Source organism: Culex pipiens, chromosome 3 (assembly GCF_016801865.2).
Source record: "Culex pipiens pallens isolate TS chromosome 3, TS_CPP_V2, whole genome shotgun sequence".
Classification (NCBI taxonomy): Eukaryota; Metazoa; Arthropoda; class Insecta; order Diptera; family Culicidae; genus Culex; species Culex pipiens.
In genome coordinates, this window is record NC_068939.1 from 179,537,460 (window position 1) to 179,557,944 (window position 20,485).

The 20,485-nt window shown below is 42.3% G+C and overlaps 2 protein-coding genes across 2 annotated transcripts; one reads left to right on the top strand and one right to left on the bottom strand.

Moving 5' to 3' along the window:
* Nucleotides 1-12,796: 12,796 nt before the first annotated feature.
* On the top strand, nt 12,797-13,705 carry LOC120427007 (uncharacterized). The gene is made up of 2 exons (XM_039591826.2): nt 12,797-13,215; nt 13,282-13,705. Exons 1-2 carry the CDS (start codon nt 12,947-12,949, stop codon nt 13,592-13,594), a joined length of 582 nt encoding a protein of 193 aa, XP_039447760.2. The 5' UTR covers nt 12,797-12,946; the 3' UTR covers nt 13,595-13,705.
* A 75-nt stretch (nt 13,706-13,780) lies between these two features.
* Nucleotides 13,781-14,433, bottom strand: LOC120427008 (40S ribosomal protein S15). The gene has a single exon (XM_039591828.2). The coding sequence runs from the start codon at nt 14,314-14,316 to the stop codon at nt 13,867-13,869; it is 450 nt and encodes a 149-aa protein (XP_039447762.1). The 5' UTR covers nt 14,317-14,433; the 3' UTR covers nt 13,781-13,866.
* Nucleotides 14,434-20,485: the final 6,052 nt, after the last annotated feature.

The window sequence follows — 20,485 nt, forward strand, 5'->3', positions numbered from 1 at the left end:
TCAAATTTCATGTCCAGTATCAAAATCCCTAAAGTTTGATACCCATATTGCCCCAACTCTTATGGTTCCGCAAATGTCCCCTTATCGGAACATCCCCGGGGCCTGCGGCCACTCCAGGTGGTGGCCACTACTGCCAAAATGTCAAATTTCATGTCCAGTATCAAAATCCCTAAAGTTTGATACCCATATTGCCCCAACTCTTATGGTTCCGCAAATGTCCCCTTATCGGAACATCCCCGGGGCCTGCGGCCACTCCAGGTGGTGGCCACTACTGCCAAAATGTCAAATTTCATGTCCAGTATCAAAATCCCTAAAGTTTGATACCCATATTGCCCCAACTCTTATGGTTCCGCAAATGTCCCCTTATCGGAACATCCCCGGGGCCTGCGGCCACTCCAGGTGGTGGCCACTACTGCCAAAATGTCAAATTTCATGTCCAGTATCAAAATCCCTAAAGTTTGATACCCATATTGCCCCAACTCTTATGGTTCCGCAAATGTCCCCTTATCGGAACATCCCCGGGGCCTGCGGCCACTCCAGGTGGTGGCCACTACTGCCAAAATGTCAAATTTCATGTCCAGTATCAAAATCCCTAAAGTTTGATACCCATATTGCCCCAACTCTTATGGTTCCGCAAATGTCCCCTTATCGGAACATCCCCGGGGCCTGCGGCCACTCCAGGTGGTGGCCACTACTGCCAAAATGTCAAATTTCATGTCCAGTATCAAAATCCCTAAAGTTTGATACCCATATTGCCCCAACTCTTATGGTTCCGCAAATGTCCCCTTATCGGAACATCCCCGGGGCCTGCGGCCACTCCAGGTGGTGGCCACTACTGCCAAAATGTCAAATTTCATGTCCAGTATCAAAATCCCTAAAGTTTGATACCCATATTGCCCCAACTCTTATGGTTCCGCAAATGTCCCCTTATCGGAACATCCCCGGGGCCTGCGGCCACTCCAGGTGGTGGCCACTACTGCCAAAATGTCAAATTTCGTGTCCAGTATCAAAATCCCTAAAGTTTGATACCCATATTGCCCCAACTCTTATGGTTCCGCAAATGTCCCCTTATCGGAACATCCCCGGGGCCTGCGGCCACTCCAGGTGGTGGCCACTACTGCCAAAATGTCAAATTTCGTGTCCAGTATCAAAATCCCTAAAGTTTGATACCCATATTGCCCCAACTCTTATGGTTCCGCAAATGTCCCCTTATCGGAACATCCCCGGGGCCTGCGGCCACTCCAGGTGGTGGCCACTACTGCCAAAATGTCAAATTTCATGTCCAGTATCAAAATCCCTAAAGATTGATACCCATTTTGCCCCAACTCTTATGGTTCCGCAAATGTCCTCTTATCGGAACATCCCCGGGGCCTGCGGCCACTCCAGGTGGTGGCCACTACTGCCAAAATGTCAAATTTCATGTCCAGTATCAAAATCCCTAAAGTTTGATACCCATATTGCCCCAACTCTTATGGTTCCGCAAATGTCCCCTTATCGGAACATCCCCGGGGCCTGCGGCCACTCCAGGTGGTGGCCACTACTGCCAAAATGTCAAATTTCATGTCCAGTATCAAAATCCCTAAAGTTTGATACCCATATTGCCCCAACTCTTATGGTTCCGCAAATGTCCCCTTATCGGAACATCCCCGGGGCCTGCGGCCACTCCAGGTGGTGGCCACTACTGCCAAAATGTCAAATTTCATGTCCAGTATCAAAATCCCTAAAGTTTGATACCCATATTGCCCCAACTCTTATGGTTCCGCAAATGTCCCCTTATCGGAACATCCCCGGGGCCTGCGGCCACTCCAGGTGGTGGCCACTACTGCCAAAATGTCAAATTTCATGTCCAGTATCAAAATCCCTAAAGATTGATACCCATTTTGCCCCAACTCTTATGGTTCCGCAAATGTCCTCTTATCGGAACATCCCCGGGGCCTGCGGCCACTCCAGGTGGTGGCCACTACTGCCAAAATGTCAAATTTCATGTCCAGTATCAAAATCCCTAAAGTTTGATACCCATTTTGCCCCAACTCTTATGGTTCCGCAAATGTCCTCTTATCGGAACATCCCCGGGGCCTGCGGCCACTCCAGGTGGTGGCCACTACTGCCAAAATGTCAAATTTCATGTCCAGTATCAAAATCCCTAAAGTTTGATACCCATATTGCCCCAACTCTTACGGTTCCGCAAATGTCCCCTTATCGGAACATCCCCGGGGCCTGCGGCCAGTATCAAAATCCCTAAAGTTTGATACCCATATTGCCCCAACTCTTATGGTTCCGCAAATGTCCCCTTATCGGAACATCCCCGGGGCCTGCGGCCACTCCAGGTGGTGGCCACTACTGCCAAAATGTCAAATTTCATTTCCAGTTTCAAAAACCCAAATATTATTGTTCCGCAAATTTCCCCCTATCGGAACACCCCCGGGGCCTCCGGCCACTCCAGGTGGTGGCCACTACTGCCGAAATGTCAAATTTGTCAAAAAGAGGGCGAAGGGGAAAGCAGCTTTCTGCGTAGCTGTGGATTCCTTCACCCCTCGCGTCCTTCCTTGGTTCCGTCCCGCAAAATCTCTAGGCAACACGATGCACGGAATCTGGCCGCTTCCTCAACCCGGATGGGAAGGACAGGTTGGATAGAGAATCACTAATGGAAGAATTTGCCGGGTGAGAGCAGCTACCTCGAGCTGTGAAATCCGTCACCGGTTTGGGGGAGCAGGGTGAAGGCAGCTCGCCGAGCTGTGAAATCCGTCACCCCGCGCGTCCTTCCTTGGTCCCGTCCCGCAAAATCTCCATGGCAACGTCGTCCGATCGTGGATTCCTCGTGGCTGGTTTCCTCCTCGGTCCCGCATCAGCAACAGCAGGAGCTCCTTCCAGGTCGGCGTCCAATATTGAATTGACTTGATTTTGGAACGGCACCTCTTTTTATATCAAATCGTTTTGGCGTTTGGCGAAGCAGCAGCACAAAAGGAATAAATCGCCAAATTGTGTCAAGGCCAAACGCAGGCAAGGCTTTGGGGGCGGAGTCAAGAGAGAGAGAGTGCGCGTGTGTGTGTTGTGTGCGTGCTTGCTTGCTGTGTGGAAGCAGTTTTATTAATTTAAACTCAGTTTTTAAGTGCTTCAACTAAATTTCATGGCCATTAATTAGGTATATTAAGAAAGCTTAAAATCCCCCCTTTCGTTTGGTGGGTACCACTTTTACGTGTGTTGAACAGGAGTTGAGATATTATTGTTGCAAATCTTGCAGTCGCGTTTAATTTCTTTTCGTTACATTTCGCTCCACGAAATTTTGGATTGCTACCCTGTATAGAGCCCTAAGACGAAGTTCTTCGTCAAAATGTCAAAAATTCAAAATCGCCAAAAAATGACATGGGACAATTATGCGTAGAACGGCCACTGTGGTTCTTAAAAAAATCATATTGAAAATGTGTAAAATAGATGGTTTCTTTTCATTTGACTTTTGAAAAACGAACAATCAGTTGTTTTTTTTTTGACATTTTGTCTACCTTTAAATATAATTATTTAAAATTGAGTTGTAGAAGAGCAAAAGTTCTGTAATTCTGTAATTCTGTAATTTCGGAATACATTCGTCCGGCTTCAGCTGAAGATTCATGCTGTCCCATGTTGCATGTTCGAGTGTAGACCTACGGAAAACCTTGCCGCGAGGAGAGGTGAGTGAACCTGTACACGAGCCACCTACGACATAATTCCTCGGGCGGCCCAGGTCAACTCGAAGTTACCCCAGGCACCCCCAGTGCAGGACACATTGGGGGTAGAAAGCGGATAGATATTTCAGTGAATACAATAATTATGACAATATAGTTTCATATAATCCTTATTCCTTAATCTTACCTTTTGACACTATCAAACCTAGCAATATTACTATTGCATCTTACCATTCCCTTTTGATAGTGTCAACTTCAAACCTTCACTCATTGTGCAATTAACACATAATTTCCGCTATATTCTTCATGCGGAATCTTCGTCTAATTTCTTCGCCTTATTATCACTGAACCACGGCGCGATATTGTTCTCACATTTTTTTGAGCTTCAACGACCGATTGATATTCACGCACTTATAAAAATACTTGTTCTGTTTCGCGACTTTTTGAAAAATACACGTGTGTTGGTTGAAACAATGACTTTTTCGGTCATCGTATGCTCGCAAGGTACATGAAAGAGAAAAAGAGAAAAAATGGGATAAGTACAATGTAAAATAAAATCGAACATTGAATAACAGACTAACACAGAAAGAAAGAATACAGAAACCTTATTTTGCAACTAGACAGAACTACCAACTTGTAACGAGAAGTTTACAAGATAACAACTGAAGTTGTGAAATATGGGACAAGACAAACAAACTTGAATAGTTAACATATACATATATTAAAAAAGATTGAACGTACCTTTAATCATATAAACAGTTATGCCCAAATTTCTTACCAAATTATTTTCAGCAGTTACATTTCTACAATAATGAATTGCGATTCTAAGTTAGAATAATTGAGTATTTAAAGTTTAGGGGGTAAGAGACAAGTTATAGCAAGAGCAAAATAAATAGATGGATAGATTTTACTAAATTGTATCTTAAAAGAATAGGAAACATCTATCTTGTTTTGAAAATAGCCAATGCACCAAGAGCAAACATACAGCATGTCACGTTCACACCGTATGGAGTAAATGTGATAAACTATATGTCCACATTCGGGGCACCACCTTTTTCAAAATACAGGAAATGATAGAAGGAAGACCCCATTCTGTATAGTGGAAGATTTCTGCAACACCTTGGATTCGGACCAGACATTTTGTCTGAAATAAGAGAGAAAGACAAATATTAAATTGTGGTATTATCACTAATTCCTATCATCCTTTCACCCCCCAAGACATGGTCTATCCTTCGTGCCTTCGTGTCTTGGGTGATGGCGAATTCTACCTTCTTGAATGATCTTCGGACCACCTCCAACTAGAATTCACAACAGGACCTCCCTCGGCTCCAGTTTACAACATGACAGCGACGAGAACACAGCCGAATAGGAGTTGACAGTATCAAATGCATGCTATACCCTTTGTTTTGCTGGATACTTACTAATAGCAAAGGGCGAGGGTCCTGCGACTCTCAGCAATCATGAATACTGCCCATTTGCCACAGTTGTAGAAGAGCAAAAGTTATAAAAAATATCAGAATGGCAATACTGTAGTGATTGTTTTGGTTTGCCTTTTAAAAGCCTAGTTTAGGATGTTCATTCTACATTAAATTTCTATGCAGGAAAATAAATTCTCCTTTTAAATATTCAAAAACATTGGGGGTTTCTTCGACAGCCAAAACGATTTTTTTTTAATTTCGACTATTGCTGGTTAAACAAAGTTTTATGCATATTTCGAAACTATTTAACTTAAACAATTTTATTTGTTGTTATGAAAACACATAAAAACATCCATATATTGAAATTAGAAAAAAATAAAAAAGAAAATTTCGAAAATGCAGTCTGCTTTCCGATTCGATCTGATTTTAATTTCAAATAGGTATAAATAATAATCCTTTTATTTAATTCAAATAAATTTTAACATTTTCAAGATCATTTCAGAAAGTTTTATTAAAATAGGTTTGTTCTATATATTTATCATTCAAACATTCAAAAGAATCATTTTTATTTTTTTTTTATTTTTGAAGGCCGACAAATTAATTGAATCATCAAGTACAAGTTGTTCCTCTTAGTGAGATGTCAGAAAAAATATTCAGTTATTGAACTTAGTTCAGTTATCACTTTTAGAAATTATAAAATAAAATAAAAACGGACACCAATCTTTGTCGTAATCAAATGTTTAATCAGAACAAACTTTGTTGGTTCTATTATTTTTAACATTGCCGATAATAACCAGCCTGCAGCCTTTTTGAAAAAAAGTTTATGAGAACTATAAAGTTTTGACTTTGTTGCAGGCTAAGAAAAAAAGTTTTTATTAAAAAAGGTGCTGTGGTAATGCTACAGGCATAACCATCATGACGAAGAACTTCGGACACAAAAGTAAATGAATTTTTATAGTTATTATTATTTGCGTTTCTTGGCCACAAAATCAATCACGAAAGAGTTAATTCTTAAGATCTATTTATTTCTGCTCAATGATGGTCTCATGTTAATTTGACGTTGGATAACGGGAGAAGGTACACTCCTGCTACCGGAGCCTCCGGCCACTCCAGGTGGTGGCCACTACTGCCAAAATGTCAAATTTCATGTCCAGTATCAAAATCCCTAAAGTTTGATACCCATATTGCCCCAACTCTTATGGTTCCGCAAATGTCCCCTTATCGGAACATCCCCGGGGCCTGCGGCCACTCCAGGTGGTAGCCACTACTGCCAAAATGTCAAATTTCATGTCCAGTATCAAAATCCCTAAAGTTTGATACCCATATTGCCCCAACTCTTATGGTTCCGCAAATGTCCCCTTATCGGAACATCCCCGGGGCCTGCGGCCACTCCAGGTGGTGGCCACTACTGCCAAAATGTCAAATTTCATGTCCAGTATCAAAATCCCTAAAGTTTGATACCCATATTGCCCCAACTCTTATGGTTCCGCAAATGTCCCCTTATCGGAACATCCCCGGGGCCTGCGGCCACTCCAGGTGGTGGCCACTACTGCCAAAATGTCAAATTTCATGTCCAGTATCAAAATCCCTAAAGATTGATACCCATTTTGCCCCAACTCTTATGGTTCCGCAAATGTCCTTTTATCGGAACATCCCCGGGGCCTGCGGCCACTCCAGGTGGTGGCCACTACTGCCAAAATGTCAAATTTCATGTCCAGTATCAAAATCCCTAAAGTTTGATACCCATATTGCCCCAACTCTTATGGTTCCGCAAATGTCCCCTTATCGGAACATCCCCGGGGCCTGCGGCCACTCCAGGTGGTGGCCACTACTGCCAAAATGTCAAATTTCGTGTCCAGTATCAAAATCCCTAAAGTTTGATACCCATATTGCCCCAACTCTTATGGTTCCGCAAATGTCCCCTTATCGGAACATCCCCGGGGCCTGCGGCCACTCCAGGTGGTGGCCACTACTGCCAAAATGTCAAATTTCATGTCCAGTATCAAAATCCCTAAAGATTGATACCCATTTTGCCCCAACTCTTATGGTTCCGCAAATGTCCTCTTATCGGAACATCCCCGGGGCCTGCGGCCACTCCAGGTGGTGGCCACTACTGCCAAAATGTCAAATTTCATGTCCAGTATCAAAATCCCTAAAGTTTGATACCCATATTGCCCCAACTCTTATGGTTCCGCAAATGTCCCCTTATCGGAACATCCCCGGGGCCTGCGGCCACTCCAGGTGGTGGCCACTACTGCCAAAATGTCAAATTTCATGTCCAGTATCAAAATCCCTAAAGTTTGATACCCATATTGCCCCAACTCTTATGGTTCCGCAAATGTCCCCTTATCGGAACATCCCCGGGGCCTGCGGCCACTCCAGGTGGTGGCCACTACTGCCAAAATGTCAAATTTCATGTCCAGTATCAAAATCCCTAAAGTTTGATACCCATATTGCCCCAACTCTTATGGTTCCGCAAATGTCCCCTTATCGGAACATCCCCGGGGCCTGCGGCCACTCCAGGTGGTGGCCACTACTGCCAAAATGTCAAATTTCATGTCCAGTATCAAAATCCCTAAAGTTTGATACCCATATTGCCCCAACTCTTATGGTTCCGCAAATGTCCCCTTATCGGAACATCCCCGGGGCCTGCGGCCACTCCAGGTGGTGGCCACTACTGCCAAAATGTCAAATTTCATGTCCAGTATCAAAATCCCTAAAGTTTGATACCCATATTGCCCCAACTCTTATGGTTCCGCAAATGTCCCCTTATCGGAACATCCCCGGGGCCTGCGGCCACTCCAGGTGGTGGCCACTACTGCCAAAATGTCAAATTTCATGTCCAGTATCAAAATCCCTAAAGTTTGATACCCATATTGCCCCAACTCTTATGGTTCCGCAAATGTCCCCTTATCGGAACATCCCCGGGGCCTGCGGCCACTCCAGGTGGTGGCCACTACTGCCAAAATGTCAAATTTCATGTCCAGTATCAAAATCCCTAAAGTTTGATACCCATATTGCCCCAACTCTTATGGTTCCGCAAATGTCCCCTTATCGGAACATCCCCGGGGCCTGCGGCCACTCCAGGTGGTGGCCACTACTGCCAAAATGTCAAATTTCATGTCCAGTATCAAAATCCCTAAAGTTTGATACCCATATTGCCCCAACTCTTATGGTTCCGCAAATGTCCCCTTATCGGAACATCCCCGGGGCCTGCGGCCACTCCAGGTGGTGGCCACTACTGCCAAAATGTCAAATTTCATGTCCAGTATCAAAATCCCTAAAGTTTGATACCCATATTGCCCCAACTCTTATGGTTCCGCAAATGTCCCCTTATCGGAACATCCCCGGGGCCTGCGGCCACTCCAGGTGGTGGCCACTACTGCCAAAATGTCAAATTTCATGTCCAGTATCAAAATCCCTAAAGTTTGATACCCATATTGCCCCAACTCTTATGGTTCCGCAAATGTCCCCTTATCGGAACATCCCCGGGGCCTGCGGCCACTCCAGGTGGTGGCCACTACTGCCAAAATGTCAAATTTCATGTCCAGTATCAAAATCCCTAAAGTTTGATACCCATATTGCCCCAACTCTTATGGTTCCGCAAATGTCCCCTTATCGGAACATCCCCGGGGCCTGCGGCCACTCCAGGTGGTGGCCACTACTGCCAAAATGTCAAATTTCATGTCCAGTATCAAAATCCCTAAAGTTTGATACCCATATTGCCCCAACTCTTATGGTTCCGCAAATGTCCCCTTATCGGAACATCCCCGGGGCCTGCGGCCACTCCAGGTGGTGGCCACTACTGCCAAAATGTCAAATTTCATGTCCAGTATCAAAATCCCTAATGTTTGATACCCATATTGCCCCAACTCTTATGGTTCCGCAAATGTCCCCTTATCAGAACATCCCGGGGCCTGCGGCCACTCCAGGTGGTGGCCACTACTGCCAAAATGTCAAATTTCATGTCCAGTATCAAAATCCCTAATGTTTGATACCCATATTGCCCCAACTCTTATGGTTCCGCAAATGTCCCCTTATCGGAACATCCCCGGGGCCTGCGGCCACTCCAGGTGGTGGCCACTACTGCCAAAATGTCAAATTTCATGTCCAGTATCAAAATCCCTAAAGTTTGATACCCATATTGCCCCAACTCTTATGGTTCCGCAAATGTCCCCTTATCGGAACATCCCCGGGGCCTGCGGCCACTCCAGGTGGTGGCCACTACTGCCAAAATGTCAAATTTCATGTCCAGTATCAAAATCCCTAAAGATTGATACCCATTTTGCCCCAACTCTTATGGTTCCGCAAATGTCCTCTTATCGGAACATCCCCGGGGCCTGCGGCCACTCCAGGTGGTGGCCACTACTGCCAAAATGTCAAATTTCATGTCCAGTATCAAAATCCCTAAAGTTTGATACCCATTTTGCCCCAACTCTTATGGTTCCGCAAATGTCCTCTTATCGGAACATCCCCGGGGCCTGCGGCCACTCCAGGTGGTGGCCACTACTGCCAAAATGTCAAATTTCATGTCCAGTATCAAAATCCCTAAAGTTTGATACCCATATTGCCCCAACTCTTACGGTTCCGCAAATGTCCCCTTATCGGAACATCCCCGGGGCCTGCGGCCAGTATCAAAATCCCTAAAGTTTGATACCCATATTGCCCCAACTCTTATGGTTCCGCAAATGTCCCCTTATCGGAACATCCCCGGGGCCTGCGGCCACTCCAGGTGGTGGCCACTACTGCCAAAATGTCAAATTTCATTTCCAGTTTCAAAAACCCAAATATTATTGTTCCGCAAATTTCCCCCTATCGGAACACCCCCGGGGCCTCCGGCCACTCCAGGTGGTGGCCACTACTGCCGAAATGTCAAATTTGTCAAAAAGAGGGCGAAGGGGAAAGCAGCTTTCTGCGTAGCTGTGGATTCCTTCACCCCTCGCGTCCTTCCTTGGTTCCGTCCCGCAAAATCTCTAGGCAACACGATGCACGGAATCTGGCCGCTTCCTCAACCCGGATGGGAAGGACAGGTTGGATAGAGAATCACTAATGGAAGAATTTGCCGGGTGAGAGCAGCTACCTCGAGCTGTGAAATCCGTCACCGGTTTGGGGGAGCAGGGTGAAGGCAGCTCGCCGAGCTGTGAAATCCGTCACCCCGCGCGTCCTTCCTTGGTCCCGTCCCGCAAAATCTCCATGGCAACGTCGTCCGATCGTGGATTCCTCGTGGCTGGTTTCCTCCTCGGTCCCGGATCAGCAACAGCAGGAGCTCCTTCCAGGTCGGCGTCCAATATTGAATTGACTTGATTTTGGAACGGCACCTCTTTTTATATCAAATCGTTTTGGCGTTTGGCGAAGCAGCAGCACAAAAGGAATAAATCGCCAAATTGTGTCAAGGCCAAACGCAGGCAAGGCTTTGGGGGCGGAGTCAAGAGAGAGAGAGTGCGCGTGTGTGTGTTGTGTGCGTGCTTGCTTGCTGTGTGGAAGCAGTTTTATTAATTTAAACTCAGTTTTTAAGTGCTTCAACTAAATTTCATGGCCATTAATTAGGTATATTAAGAAAGCTTAAAATCCCCCCTTTCGTTTGGTGGGTACCACTTTTACGTGTGTTGAACAGGAGTTGAGATATTATTGTTGCAAATCTTGCAGTCGCGTTTAATTTCTTTTCGTTACATTTCGCTCCACGAAATTTTGGATTGCTACCCTGTATAGAGCCCTAAGACGAAGTTCTTCGTCAAAAATGTGTTATTGTTCTATTTGCTGTTATGTGCAATTTTAAAATCATTTTCACAAAAGATTTGAGCCTTATGATAAAATAAAGTTGTATTGCAACTAATGAATAATAACAAGTTTATGTCTAAGATACACAAGATCCATATTGCATGAAGATTATTTATATTATTCATAGAACCTTTTTGAAGCCATGAAACAAATCTGATAAATATCGAATAACAAATTGACAAAAAATTGTTGCAAAATTTTCAACAATGGTATTTGAAATTGTCAAAAGCACACAATTCCAGTTCAAGCCTGGATTAGGTACTTTGTCTAATCTAATCTAATCTAACACAAACGCAGCCAGTCCGATGAAAGCATGCTGGAATGTCTTGTGATTAGATGACGCCCCAAGCACTTTTCTTGTCAATATTAATAATTGCAGTACATCCGAGAACACCCGAAAATGTAAAACAAAAATTAAAGCGGCCAGCCCTACTGCGTTGTGTTTACCGCAGAGAGGATTCTGAGAACGGATCACATTTCACAGAATCGACAGGGGAGGAGGGATGCGTGGACATACCGTACCAAACGCTCCGGTTATTGATTGCATAGATATTGTGTAGAGTATATCAAGTGTAGTAATAGTCATTTTATAGAATTTCAATATATCATTTATCATATTTGTTTTAATAGATTACCTTCATACCCAGCTGAAAAGCTATAAAGTGGTTTGTTATTGATTGAGACAAAGCGAATAGTAATAGAAAAGTTGGGACGTGAAAAACCTTTTTTTAAATAAGAATATTAAAGAAACGGTAAGGCTTTATAGAGCGAGAGACTTAGTTGAGGATTCGAATGAAAATTTCGCGAGATACTCTAGTAGAAGCAGTTAAAATTGAATGAGAAAAAGAAAGATAAGAAAAAGAGAAAAAAAAAAGATAGTGAAATATTTAAGAAAGAAATATCACAAATTCTCTGCAAAAGGATATTAGGTGGAGCTCTGTTCAGCTGGTGTCCTCCGTTGGTTACACTTCTTGTAACGGTCTCCACTTCCAACTGCTGATGTATCTCCATCGGTAACACTTCTTTCAAGAGCGGTTAGCTGCAGTTCGCCTTCAGGATTAGGTACTTTGTATGAATTAAATTGACAAAAAAAAAATGCATTGAATAAAAAAAAACTATTTTCCAGTTTTGTAAATCCGCGCCATCGCAGACCTGGTGCACAGTTTATACTAACAGGCTATCGTAACCAATAAAACAACAAATTACAAAATTACGAAAAAAAAAATATTTTTTTTTTTTACTAAATCCGTGAAATTCGAGATTGTTCAACCACCCTGTATTAAGAAAGTTACAGAATTTAGAATATCGCCGCCGAAAACTTCAATTTTTTCTTCACTTTTTTCTGGCAGCACTTGCTACTACGGCAGAAAAGATTCAGGATAGGCGTCGCAACTACAGATTGTCAAGGCAAACAGATTGGCCAATGTTTCTGGACACCAAACGTGCTGGACACCAACCGCCCTTTACGCCCAGCAAAACTGGCAGTGTTGCAAGCGCAAAACATACGTTGCCAGTGCCGATTTATTTTGCATCGGCCAATCTGTCTCCCTCGACAATCTGTAGTCGCAACGCTCATGCAACCAAGCAAGCTGATGGTTGCCAGAAGTGCTGCTGTTCGTAAAGCCATTTCTTGACCCCTTTTCTTGGGAGGTGCGTATTGGCCCCGTCCCAGAATTTGAATGTTAAGAGTCCAAATTTTAAAATCTTTTTCTTTTATCCAGCAAATTTAAAATAAACTGCGAAAGAAGACAGAATGGAAGTTTGTAATAACCTTGTCCTGTCTCTTCGTAGAACAAAGTTTGTAATTCTATGTTTGAATTGTTTGAAATCAATAAATTTGATTGACACCAAAATTTTCTAGTATTTTATTTGTTTCGGAGGTTGCTAGGCCGTGTCAATACACTTTTTTGTTTTCCAAGCGCAAAAATCCCTTCCCACATGCCCCGTTTCCAAGGGAAACAGCACTCGCACCGCTTGTTTATCGCGTCCAAAGTCAGAGGTCGAAAAAACCTTGTCCTCAAAAGCTGGTTTTCTGGTGACATTGTCCTTCTTAAATTCGGTCTAGAAAAGAATCGATCAGCGCGCAAAATAATGTTAACGAAAAAGGAAAAACTGCTCATCCGGCCGTGGCAAATGCAACGCTACTACAACCATCGGATCAAGGTGGAGACGGCGGGCCCGGCGATCGATTTCCACCCCCCGCCGGAACGGGCCCACATTACGCAAAAGTTGAAAAAGCTCCAGAAGGAACGCGAACGCAAGGAGAAGATCGAACGGGACAACATCCGGCTGCTGCAGCGACTGGGCGCCATCATGAGCAAGAAACGACTGGACAACATCTGGACCCAGGCACGACCCAAGTAAGCAGAGGGCAACACTGATCGATTCTTGGAAGAGCCTCGAGTCCCTTCTCCCTCTCTTTCCAGCTTCCTCAGCCGCGAGTACATCTATCCGATCCGTCCCAAGACGACCGGCGTGACCGAAATGGACCGCGGCCGGCGCCGCTCGTCGGTGCGAACGCTGGACGAGATGGGCTCGGACTCGCCCCAGTCGGCAACACCCGGCGGGCGGACAGTTCGGTGCAGTGCGTGCAACGGGCGGGCCTACAAGCTGAACCAGGTCGCGCCGGAAGAGGGCCGTATGCCGTGGGCACCGCAGCGTAAAACCACCAACCGGAAGCTGCTGAACGAGGCCGAGTCGGAGCTGCACGTCTGCTGTCGGTTCTGCTGCTGCAAGTGAGCATCTTTCTCCTAAAACATAAATAATCAATAATGTTTTCAAAAAACTTTGTGTGGGTGTGCCGGTTGTACGTGTGTGATTCACTATCAATAAAGTTTGAAGTTTGCTGCAGCTGCTAGGTCCTGTCGAGGGGAGTTTCTTCCTTATTCCGATCGAAAAAAGAGATAAAAACACAACACACTTCCGTCTGGGTTTGTTTACATTTTAGCTTGTATTTCACTCTCGCAGAACACCGACACTTAAATCCAAGAAAAGTTCAAACTCACAGCTTCTTACTTCAGTGGAATGAAACGGGAGCTGTGGGTGGCACCAATACCGGGCCGACCGTGCTTGACGGGTTTGTAGGTCAGCGAGAATTCGCCCAGGTAGTGACCGATCATTTCCGGCTTGATTTCAACCTGGTTGAAGGTTTTGCCGTTGTAGATACCAACGATGGAACCGACCATCTCCGGGACGATGATCATGTTACGCAGATGGGTCTTGACGATGGCAGGCTTCTCTAGTGGTGGGGCATTCTTCTTGGCCTTACGCAGCTTCTTGATCAGGGCCAGCGGCTTGCGGCGGAGACCGCGGTTGAAACGGCGCTTGGCACGGCTGTGCATCAGCTCCATCAGCAGGTCATGCTTCATGTCCAGCAGCTGGTCCAGGTCCACGCCGCGGTACGTGAACTTGCGGAACGCGCGCTTCTTCTTGATTCCCTCGGCATCGACAGCATCCGCCATGGTTACGGTTTTCTCGGATGTTCCGGATTAAACGTAAAAAAATCCAGCGAGCACTTCGCGACACTACGTCCTCACACTAGATGTGGAAGAGAAAAGAGAGTTTGACAGCGCGGCTGTTTGCGGATGTGCGAATACGCGTTTTTTGACAGCTCGGAAAAGTTTGCGTTTTTCGGCAACGTCAAGATGATTGACACATGTAGGTTTTTACCGAATCAAAAATTAAATAGATGCAAAGAAAATCAAGCAAAACAACAGTAAAAAAAATATTTGGGTAAATGCAAGGGCATTTCAGTGAGCAAAAGAGTTCCTCAATTTTGCCAAGAGTAACGAGAGTTTCTCAATGTTCCTCCGAGTTACTCCGGTTTGTTTCTCAGCATTCCCACCTACATATTTGAACCTTGTGTTTGAAATAAATAACAACACGCAGAAAAATGTTTTGTAGAATCAGCCTGTACGAGGTTTGTTTCAACAAAAATTTTGTTGAATATAATCAACGCCGATTTTGCGTTGAAACAAACCTTGATTTTTTCAATTCCACAAAAATCTTTTGTTGATTTGAAAAAATTGCTTTGACGTTTAGCGTTGATTCAACAAAAATATTGATTTTCAAATCAACAAAACGTTTTGTTGATTCAAATATGCCTTATTTTTCTGCGTGAAGAGGCCGTTGCCGTTGCTAGGATTGTCGGGGAGGTTGTTTGTTTGAAATAATTTTTAGGGGATCTGACCGCTCATTGCATTTCGATTGCCAAACATGGCCAGAAAAAGGACTTTCCGGGCCAAAATGATTCCTCGCGTTTTGTGGAGACTGACATTTAAGTGCACCGTTGGGAAAAGCTCGTCTCGTAGCGATGTTCCGTTATCAGGTTGGCCCTTCAGTAGTAGCCGGTTAACCGCATCTACCTGACCAACGAAAGTTCGCCTAGACAAGATGGCAGAAGCGTGCTAGGGTCAAGTTCGACGGTCATTGCCCGAAAAGTTGTCGTTTCTGTGTACTGAAGGAAGAGTGACCGAAAATCTGAGCTTTCGGAATGACCGTGGCAGCAACGATCGAGACAACTGGTACGGCACAGGGCAACTGTAGCGAAGTCCTGTCTAAGCAGATTGCCAAACCTGCAACAAACCTGAATCATCGGCACTCCTAGCTTTTTATATTTGTTTGAAAACAGCAAAATTTACAAATACTTTTTTATTGGATTTCTGTACATGTTTATCATATGAAAGATCTTCGTTGGTTGCAATCCTCATCTTCATCGCTCAGTAGCTTGTAAATCCTTCGGAAGTACAACTCAAGTCCTCGTGCGGTTGGCTGATTTTTTCGATGAAATTCTCCAGCACCTTCCGGTGAACCAAAACAGCGTTACAGGGAGCTCGAACCAATCGAATTACGGGTTCCGATAGTGTTGCTTCTAATCAGTGCAATGTTCCGGAGGGCAAGCTTGAATTTGTTGTGCGCAAAGAAGACGGCCGAACTGGAAATAATTTTTCAATAATCAAACGACCAATTCAAGTGAATTCACCCCAAATACTTAATGATACGGCAATTCCTTTCCGGCAGAATATGTTCGCGCTTTTTCCGTCTATTGCCTTTTACTTCCGGTTACCATCGGCGCGTAAAGCGAACGCAGTGCGCGAACATTTGCCCGATTTCGCCGTTGGAAGTTTTTGCTCCTCTCGATGGCCCGTGAATCCTTGTTACAGTTGGCATCGACAATCGGCTTCAGCTCCACACGATGCGAACCCAGATTTAGCACAGGCCGCTGCATGAGTCAAAAGAACACGGTGCCGGAACGCCCACCGGTGGCCACAAAATTGTTTGGGAGACGCGAAAACTACTACAGAACCTGAACAGAATATGTCAGAGTCGGAAAAACATAAACAAACAACAACAACGTTGTCATAGTTTCATAAACCAAGGTATCGATAATTTGGTGGGAACTGAAAATTCTCAGGAGTAAGCTGCGTAACGGGAGAAACTCGGAGTTACTCCCAGAGTTTCTCACTGAATTGCCCTTGGGTAAATGTCTCGAGTTTTTTTTGAAAAGGTCCTATAAACAAAATTTCCAATTTTTGCTTTTTGGGTGTTTTTGAATACCCCTGACTCAAGGGGAGCGTTCTTTTATTACGTAACACAAAATTTGGAATTTTTGACCCCCCTCCCCCCCCTTTGTAACAAATCGTAACAGATGAGCCATCCCCCCTACCCCCCCTGTAACGCGTAACGCAAGGTCTTTTTGCAAATTTTTATGAGTGCTTATATGAAAATTTTGCGTTACGTAACAGAATTTTTCAGCACACCCCCCCTCCCCCAATTTTCGTAACATTTCGTAACAGACACCGTCACCCCCTCCCCCCCCTAGCTGCGTTACGTAATAAAAGAACGCTCCCAAGGCGGTTTCATAAACACCCAAAAAGCAAAAATTGGAAATTTTGTTTATAGGACCTTTTCAAAAAAAAACTCGAGATGTGAGTTTGTTAACAAAGAATGTATCCTGCCTATCCAATTAACTAAAAATACCAAATTTACTCAAATGTCCAAAACGATCAAAATGGTCAAAATAACGAATAATCGACTGAAAATTCCAAAACAACCAAAATAACCAAATTGACCCAAATGGCCAAAACGACAACCAAAATCAACTCGCATTAGTATTTTTAAATTTAGGTTATCCAATTATTATCTAAGTTAATGTTTTAAGCAAGTAAAATAAACAACATTTATAATGGCAAAAATTACCAAATCGACTAAAACTATCAAAATTACCATAATGGCCAAAACGATAAAATTACTAAAATGACCAAATCGACCAAAATAACCCAAACGATCAAAATGACCAAATCGATACAAATGGCCAAAACGACCAAAACAACCAAAATGATTAAAACGACCAAAATGGTCAAAATGACCAAAACGACCAAATCGATCAATGTGCCCAAAACGATCAAAATTACCATAATGGCCAAAACGATAAATTTTTTAAAATAGCCAAATCGACTAAAATGACCAAAGCGATCAAAATTACCATAATGGCCAAAACCGAGGCCAAAACTACAAAATTACTAAAATGATCAAAACGACCAAAATTACCAAAATGATAAAAAATACCAAATCGACAAAGGCCAAAACCTGGGATGGGATAAACAAAGAGAAAAAAACCTATTGTCAAACTAAACCACTTTCAACATGGCCGCTTCTGTCAACCTAAACCAGTCCTTTCTTATGAGGAGAAAATGAGAAGTATTGTAATTTGAGTTGAAAAAAAAAATAAAACAAATTTAAATCAATTTCACAAATAATTGTAAATTGAATTAATAGATTGATTAAAATATTTTCAATTGAAAGGCATTTATTTCTATCGTACACCGAATGTTGACTTATCAGCATTTTCATTTAAAAAATCAATACATTTCATGAACCGACTATTCTTTTGCCCATTTAAAACTATTGTTATTTTTTTTGAGCGTTACATAGAAATGTCATCTAGATTGAACAATATTAAACCTGTGCTTCCCATGAAAATAAAATGTGGCGTGAAGAAACAACATTGTAGAACAGGATTTAAAAAGCAAACAAAAATAATGGCCACACTTTAGCCTATTTGACTTTTTTCGCACTTTATTTCAACACATTGCCACAAATTGAAAAACAAACTTTTATGCTCTTTGAAGTGAATGAATTGGTACAAATTTGAATTTTTGCCAGCCATTTCTTTCGATTCTGACGCCTTAGGGCGTGCGACCTAAGGAATGTTAACTTTCTTTAAAGTTGAGTAAAAATTGCCGTTGAATTCGACGTGCTCCTCTTTGGGGAACTGGGAAAGATTTATTTACTTTCTTTGCGTAACGGGACAACGACAGGAACAGTTCAAAAAAAAATCTCCCCTCCCATTTAATGACTTGCAGGCTCGCTTGCAGGCTTTTTTTTTAGGATTTTTTTTAGATTGATGTAAGAAAACGCATTGAAATCGTATTGCATTTTTCACATCCAAATGAAAATGAAAAATCTTCCATATAAAAAACACATTAAAAATTGAAGAAATGAACATTTTTTGACTCATCTTTGATTTGCCAACCATTTCAAGTAATTTGTATCCGGCAGCTCCTTATGAACGGATCCACCGTAAAACGATGGAATATAAACTCAGGATTCTCCACCCACGTCCAACCGCAAACTTTAACAGCCAAATACAAAAAAAAAAAAACTGCGAGGAGAAACTAAACAACAAGTCATCCACATGCTTGAGCACTGAGTTGAAAAACATCATCAAGAAAATTTGAATTGTCAAGCTATCTGAATCACAGATTGCTTGATATTTGTTTTCGAACACGAATTTTCTTGCAAAAAAACAGAAGAAGAATACAAACGTAAACACTCAAAAAGAAGACTCTATCCAGCCGTCCCGTCCCAGGCCAAAACGACCAAAATTACCAAAACGATCAAAATGACAAAAAATGCCAATCGAACCAAATGGCCAAAACGATAAAATTATTGAAATTACCAAAACTATCAAAATGACCAAATCGACTAAAATTATCAAAACGACCAAAATTACCAAAACGATCAAATTGATAAAAATTATCAAAATGATAAAATTTATCAAAATGATAAAAATAATCAAAATGATAAAAAATATCAAAATGATCAAAATTACTAAAATGACCAAAATGTCCAAACTACAAAAATTAAAAAAACGACAAAATCGATCAGAACTACCAAAATGTTCTAAAACCCAAATCAATCAAAATGGCCAGCATAACAAAATCGACCGAAATGGCCATATTGAACGAGATGGCCAAAACCCAGGTTCAAAATTTAGAAAATGACCAAAATTACCAAATCTACAAAAATCACGACAAAAATAGTCAAAACAACCGAATCGACTAGGGAGCCTGGAGCTTATTAGAGAACGGACATCTCAAACCAAATGTACCAATCGAAGCACGAGAACTGTCAAACGGAGGTACCAATCGAGCAAAATCCTTTGTCTTATGCTCGATTGGTACCTCCGTTTGACAGTTCTCGTGCTTCGATTGGTACTTTTGGTTTGAGATGTCCGTTCTCTAATAAGATCCTGGCTCTCTAGCCAAAACGCCCAAAATGAACAAAAGGACCAAAATGCTATAAATGTTTAAAATGACAAAAAATTACCAAATCGAGTTAAAATGGCCAAAACGACCAACATTGCAAAAACGATCAAAATGACAAAAAATACCAAATCAACCAAATGATCAAATCAACCAAAATTATCAAATCTAAACAAATTAAATTAATGGCCAAAACGATCAAAATGGCCAAAACGATCAGATCAGTCAAAACGATCAAAATGATAAAAAAGAAAAAAAAAGCCAAAATGACCAAAACGACCAAAATAACCAAATTGATCAAAATGGCCAAAACGATCAAAATGACAAAAATTACCATATCGACTTAAATCGACGGTAACATTTCAAAAGGCATCATGTACATTTTGACACTTTCTGGATTATTGCATATTCTGAAAGTTCTCCTAATAAGCTACCTCTGCACCAAAAATGAGCAAAAGTTACTTCAGTAAAGTCTGCTTAATCATAATTTTAAATAAAGTAACATAAACAAAATCTCTGCCATCAGCAGTCCCTGTTTATATAGCCCTGTCAGTCTGTCAAATTAAAAGACTACATGAACCTCGTGACGAAAAAAAGCATCATGAAAAAAGCGCCATGTACATTCGGCGAAGAAAAACGAATCATAACAAAGCGTCCCCCTCAATGACAGCAGGGTGATATAGACGTTGGTGATTTCAAAAGAAGTTATGTTTATTTTTCTCAAATATAATGACCGAAATAATGTTTTATTGAATTTGGATGATCAAGTATCAATAAAAGCAACGTTTTTCATCGTTTGTTATCATTATAGAACATATTATTTTGCTTTTATATTAAAATGGGAATTGAAAATGGATGCTCAACATTCAAATGCGTTTTTCTCAAAAAGGATGGTATGTACATGATGCTTTTTGAAATGTTGGCATCGAAATGTTTTAAACGATCAAAATAACTAAATTGGGTACTAAAGCCCTATGTCAATTTTTATGTACAACGGTAAAAAACACGATTAAAAACAATTTCTGATCACTTTTTTTTCATTTTAATGCAAAAATTTTTTTTGACAAGACAACATTTGAAACTA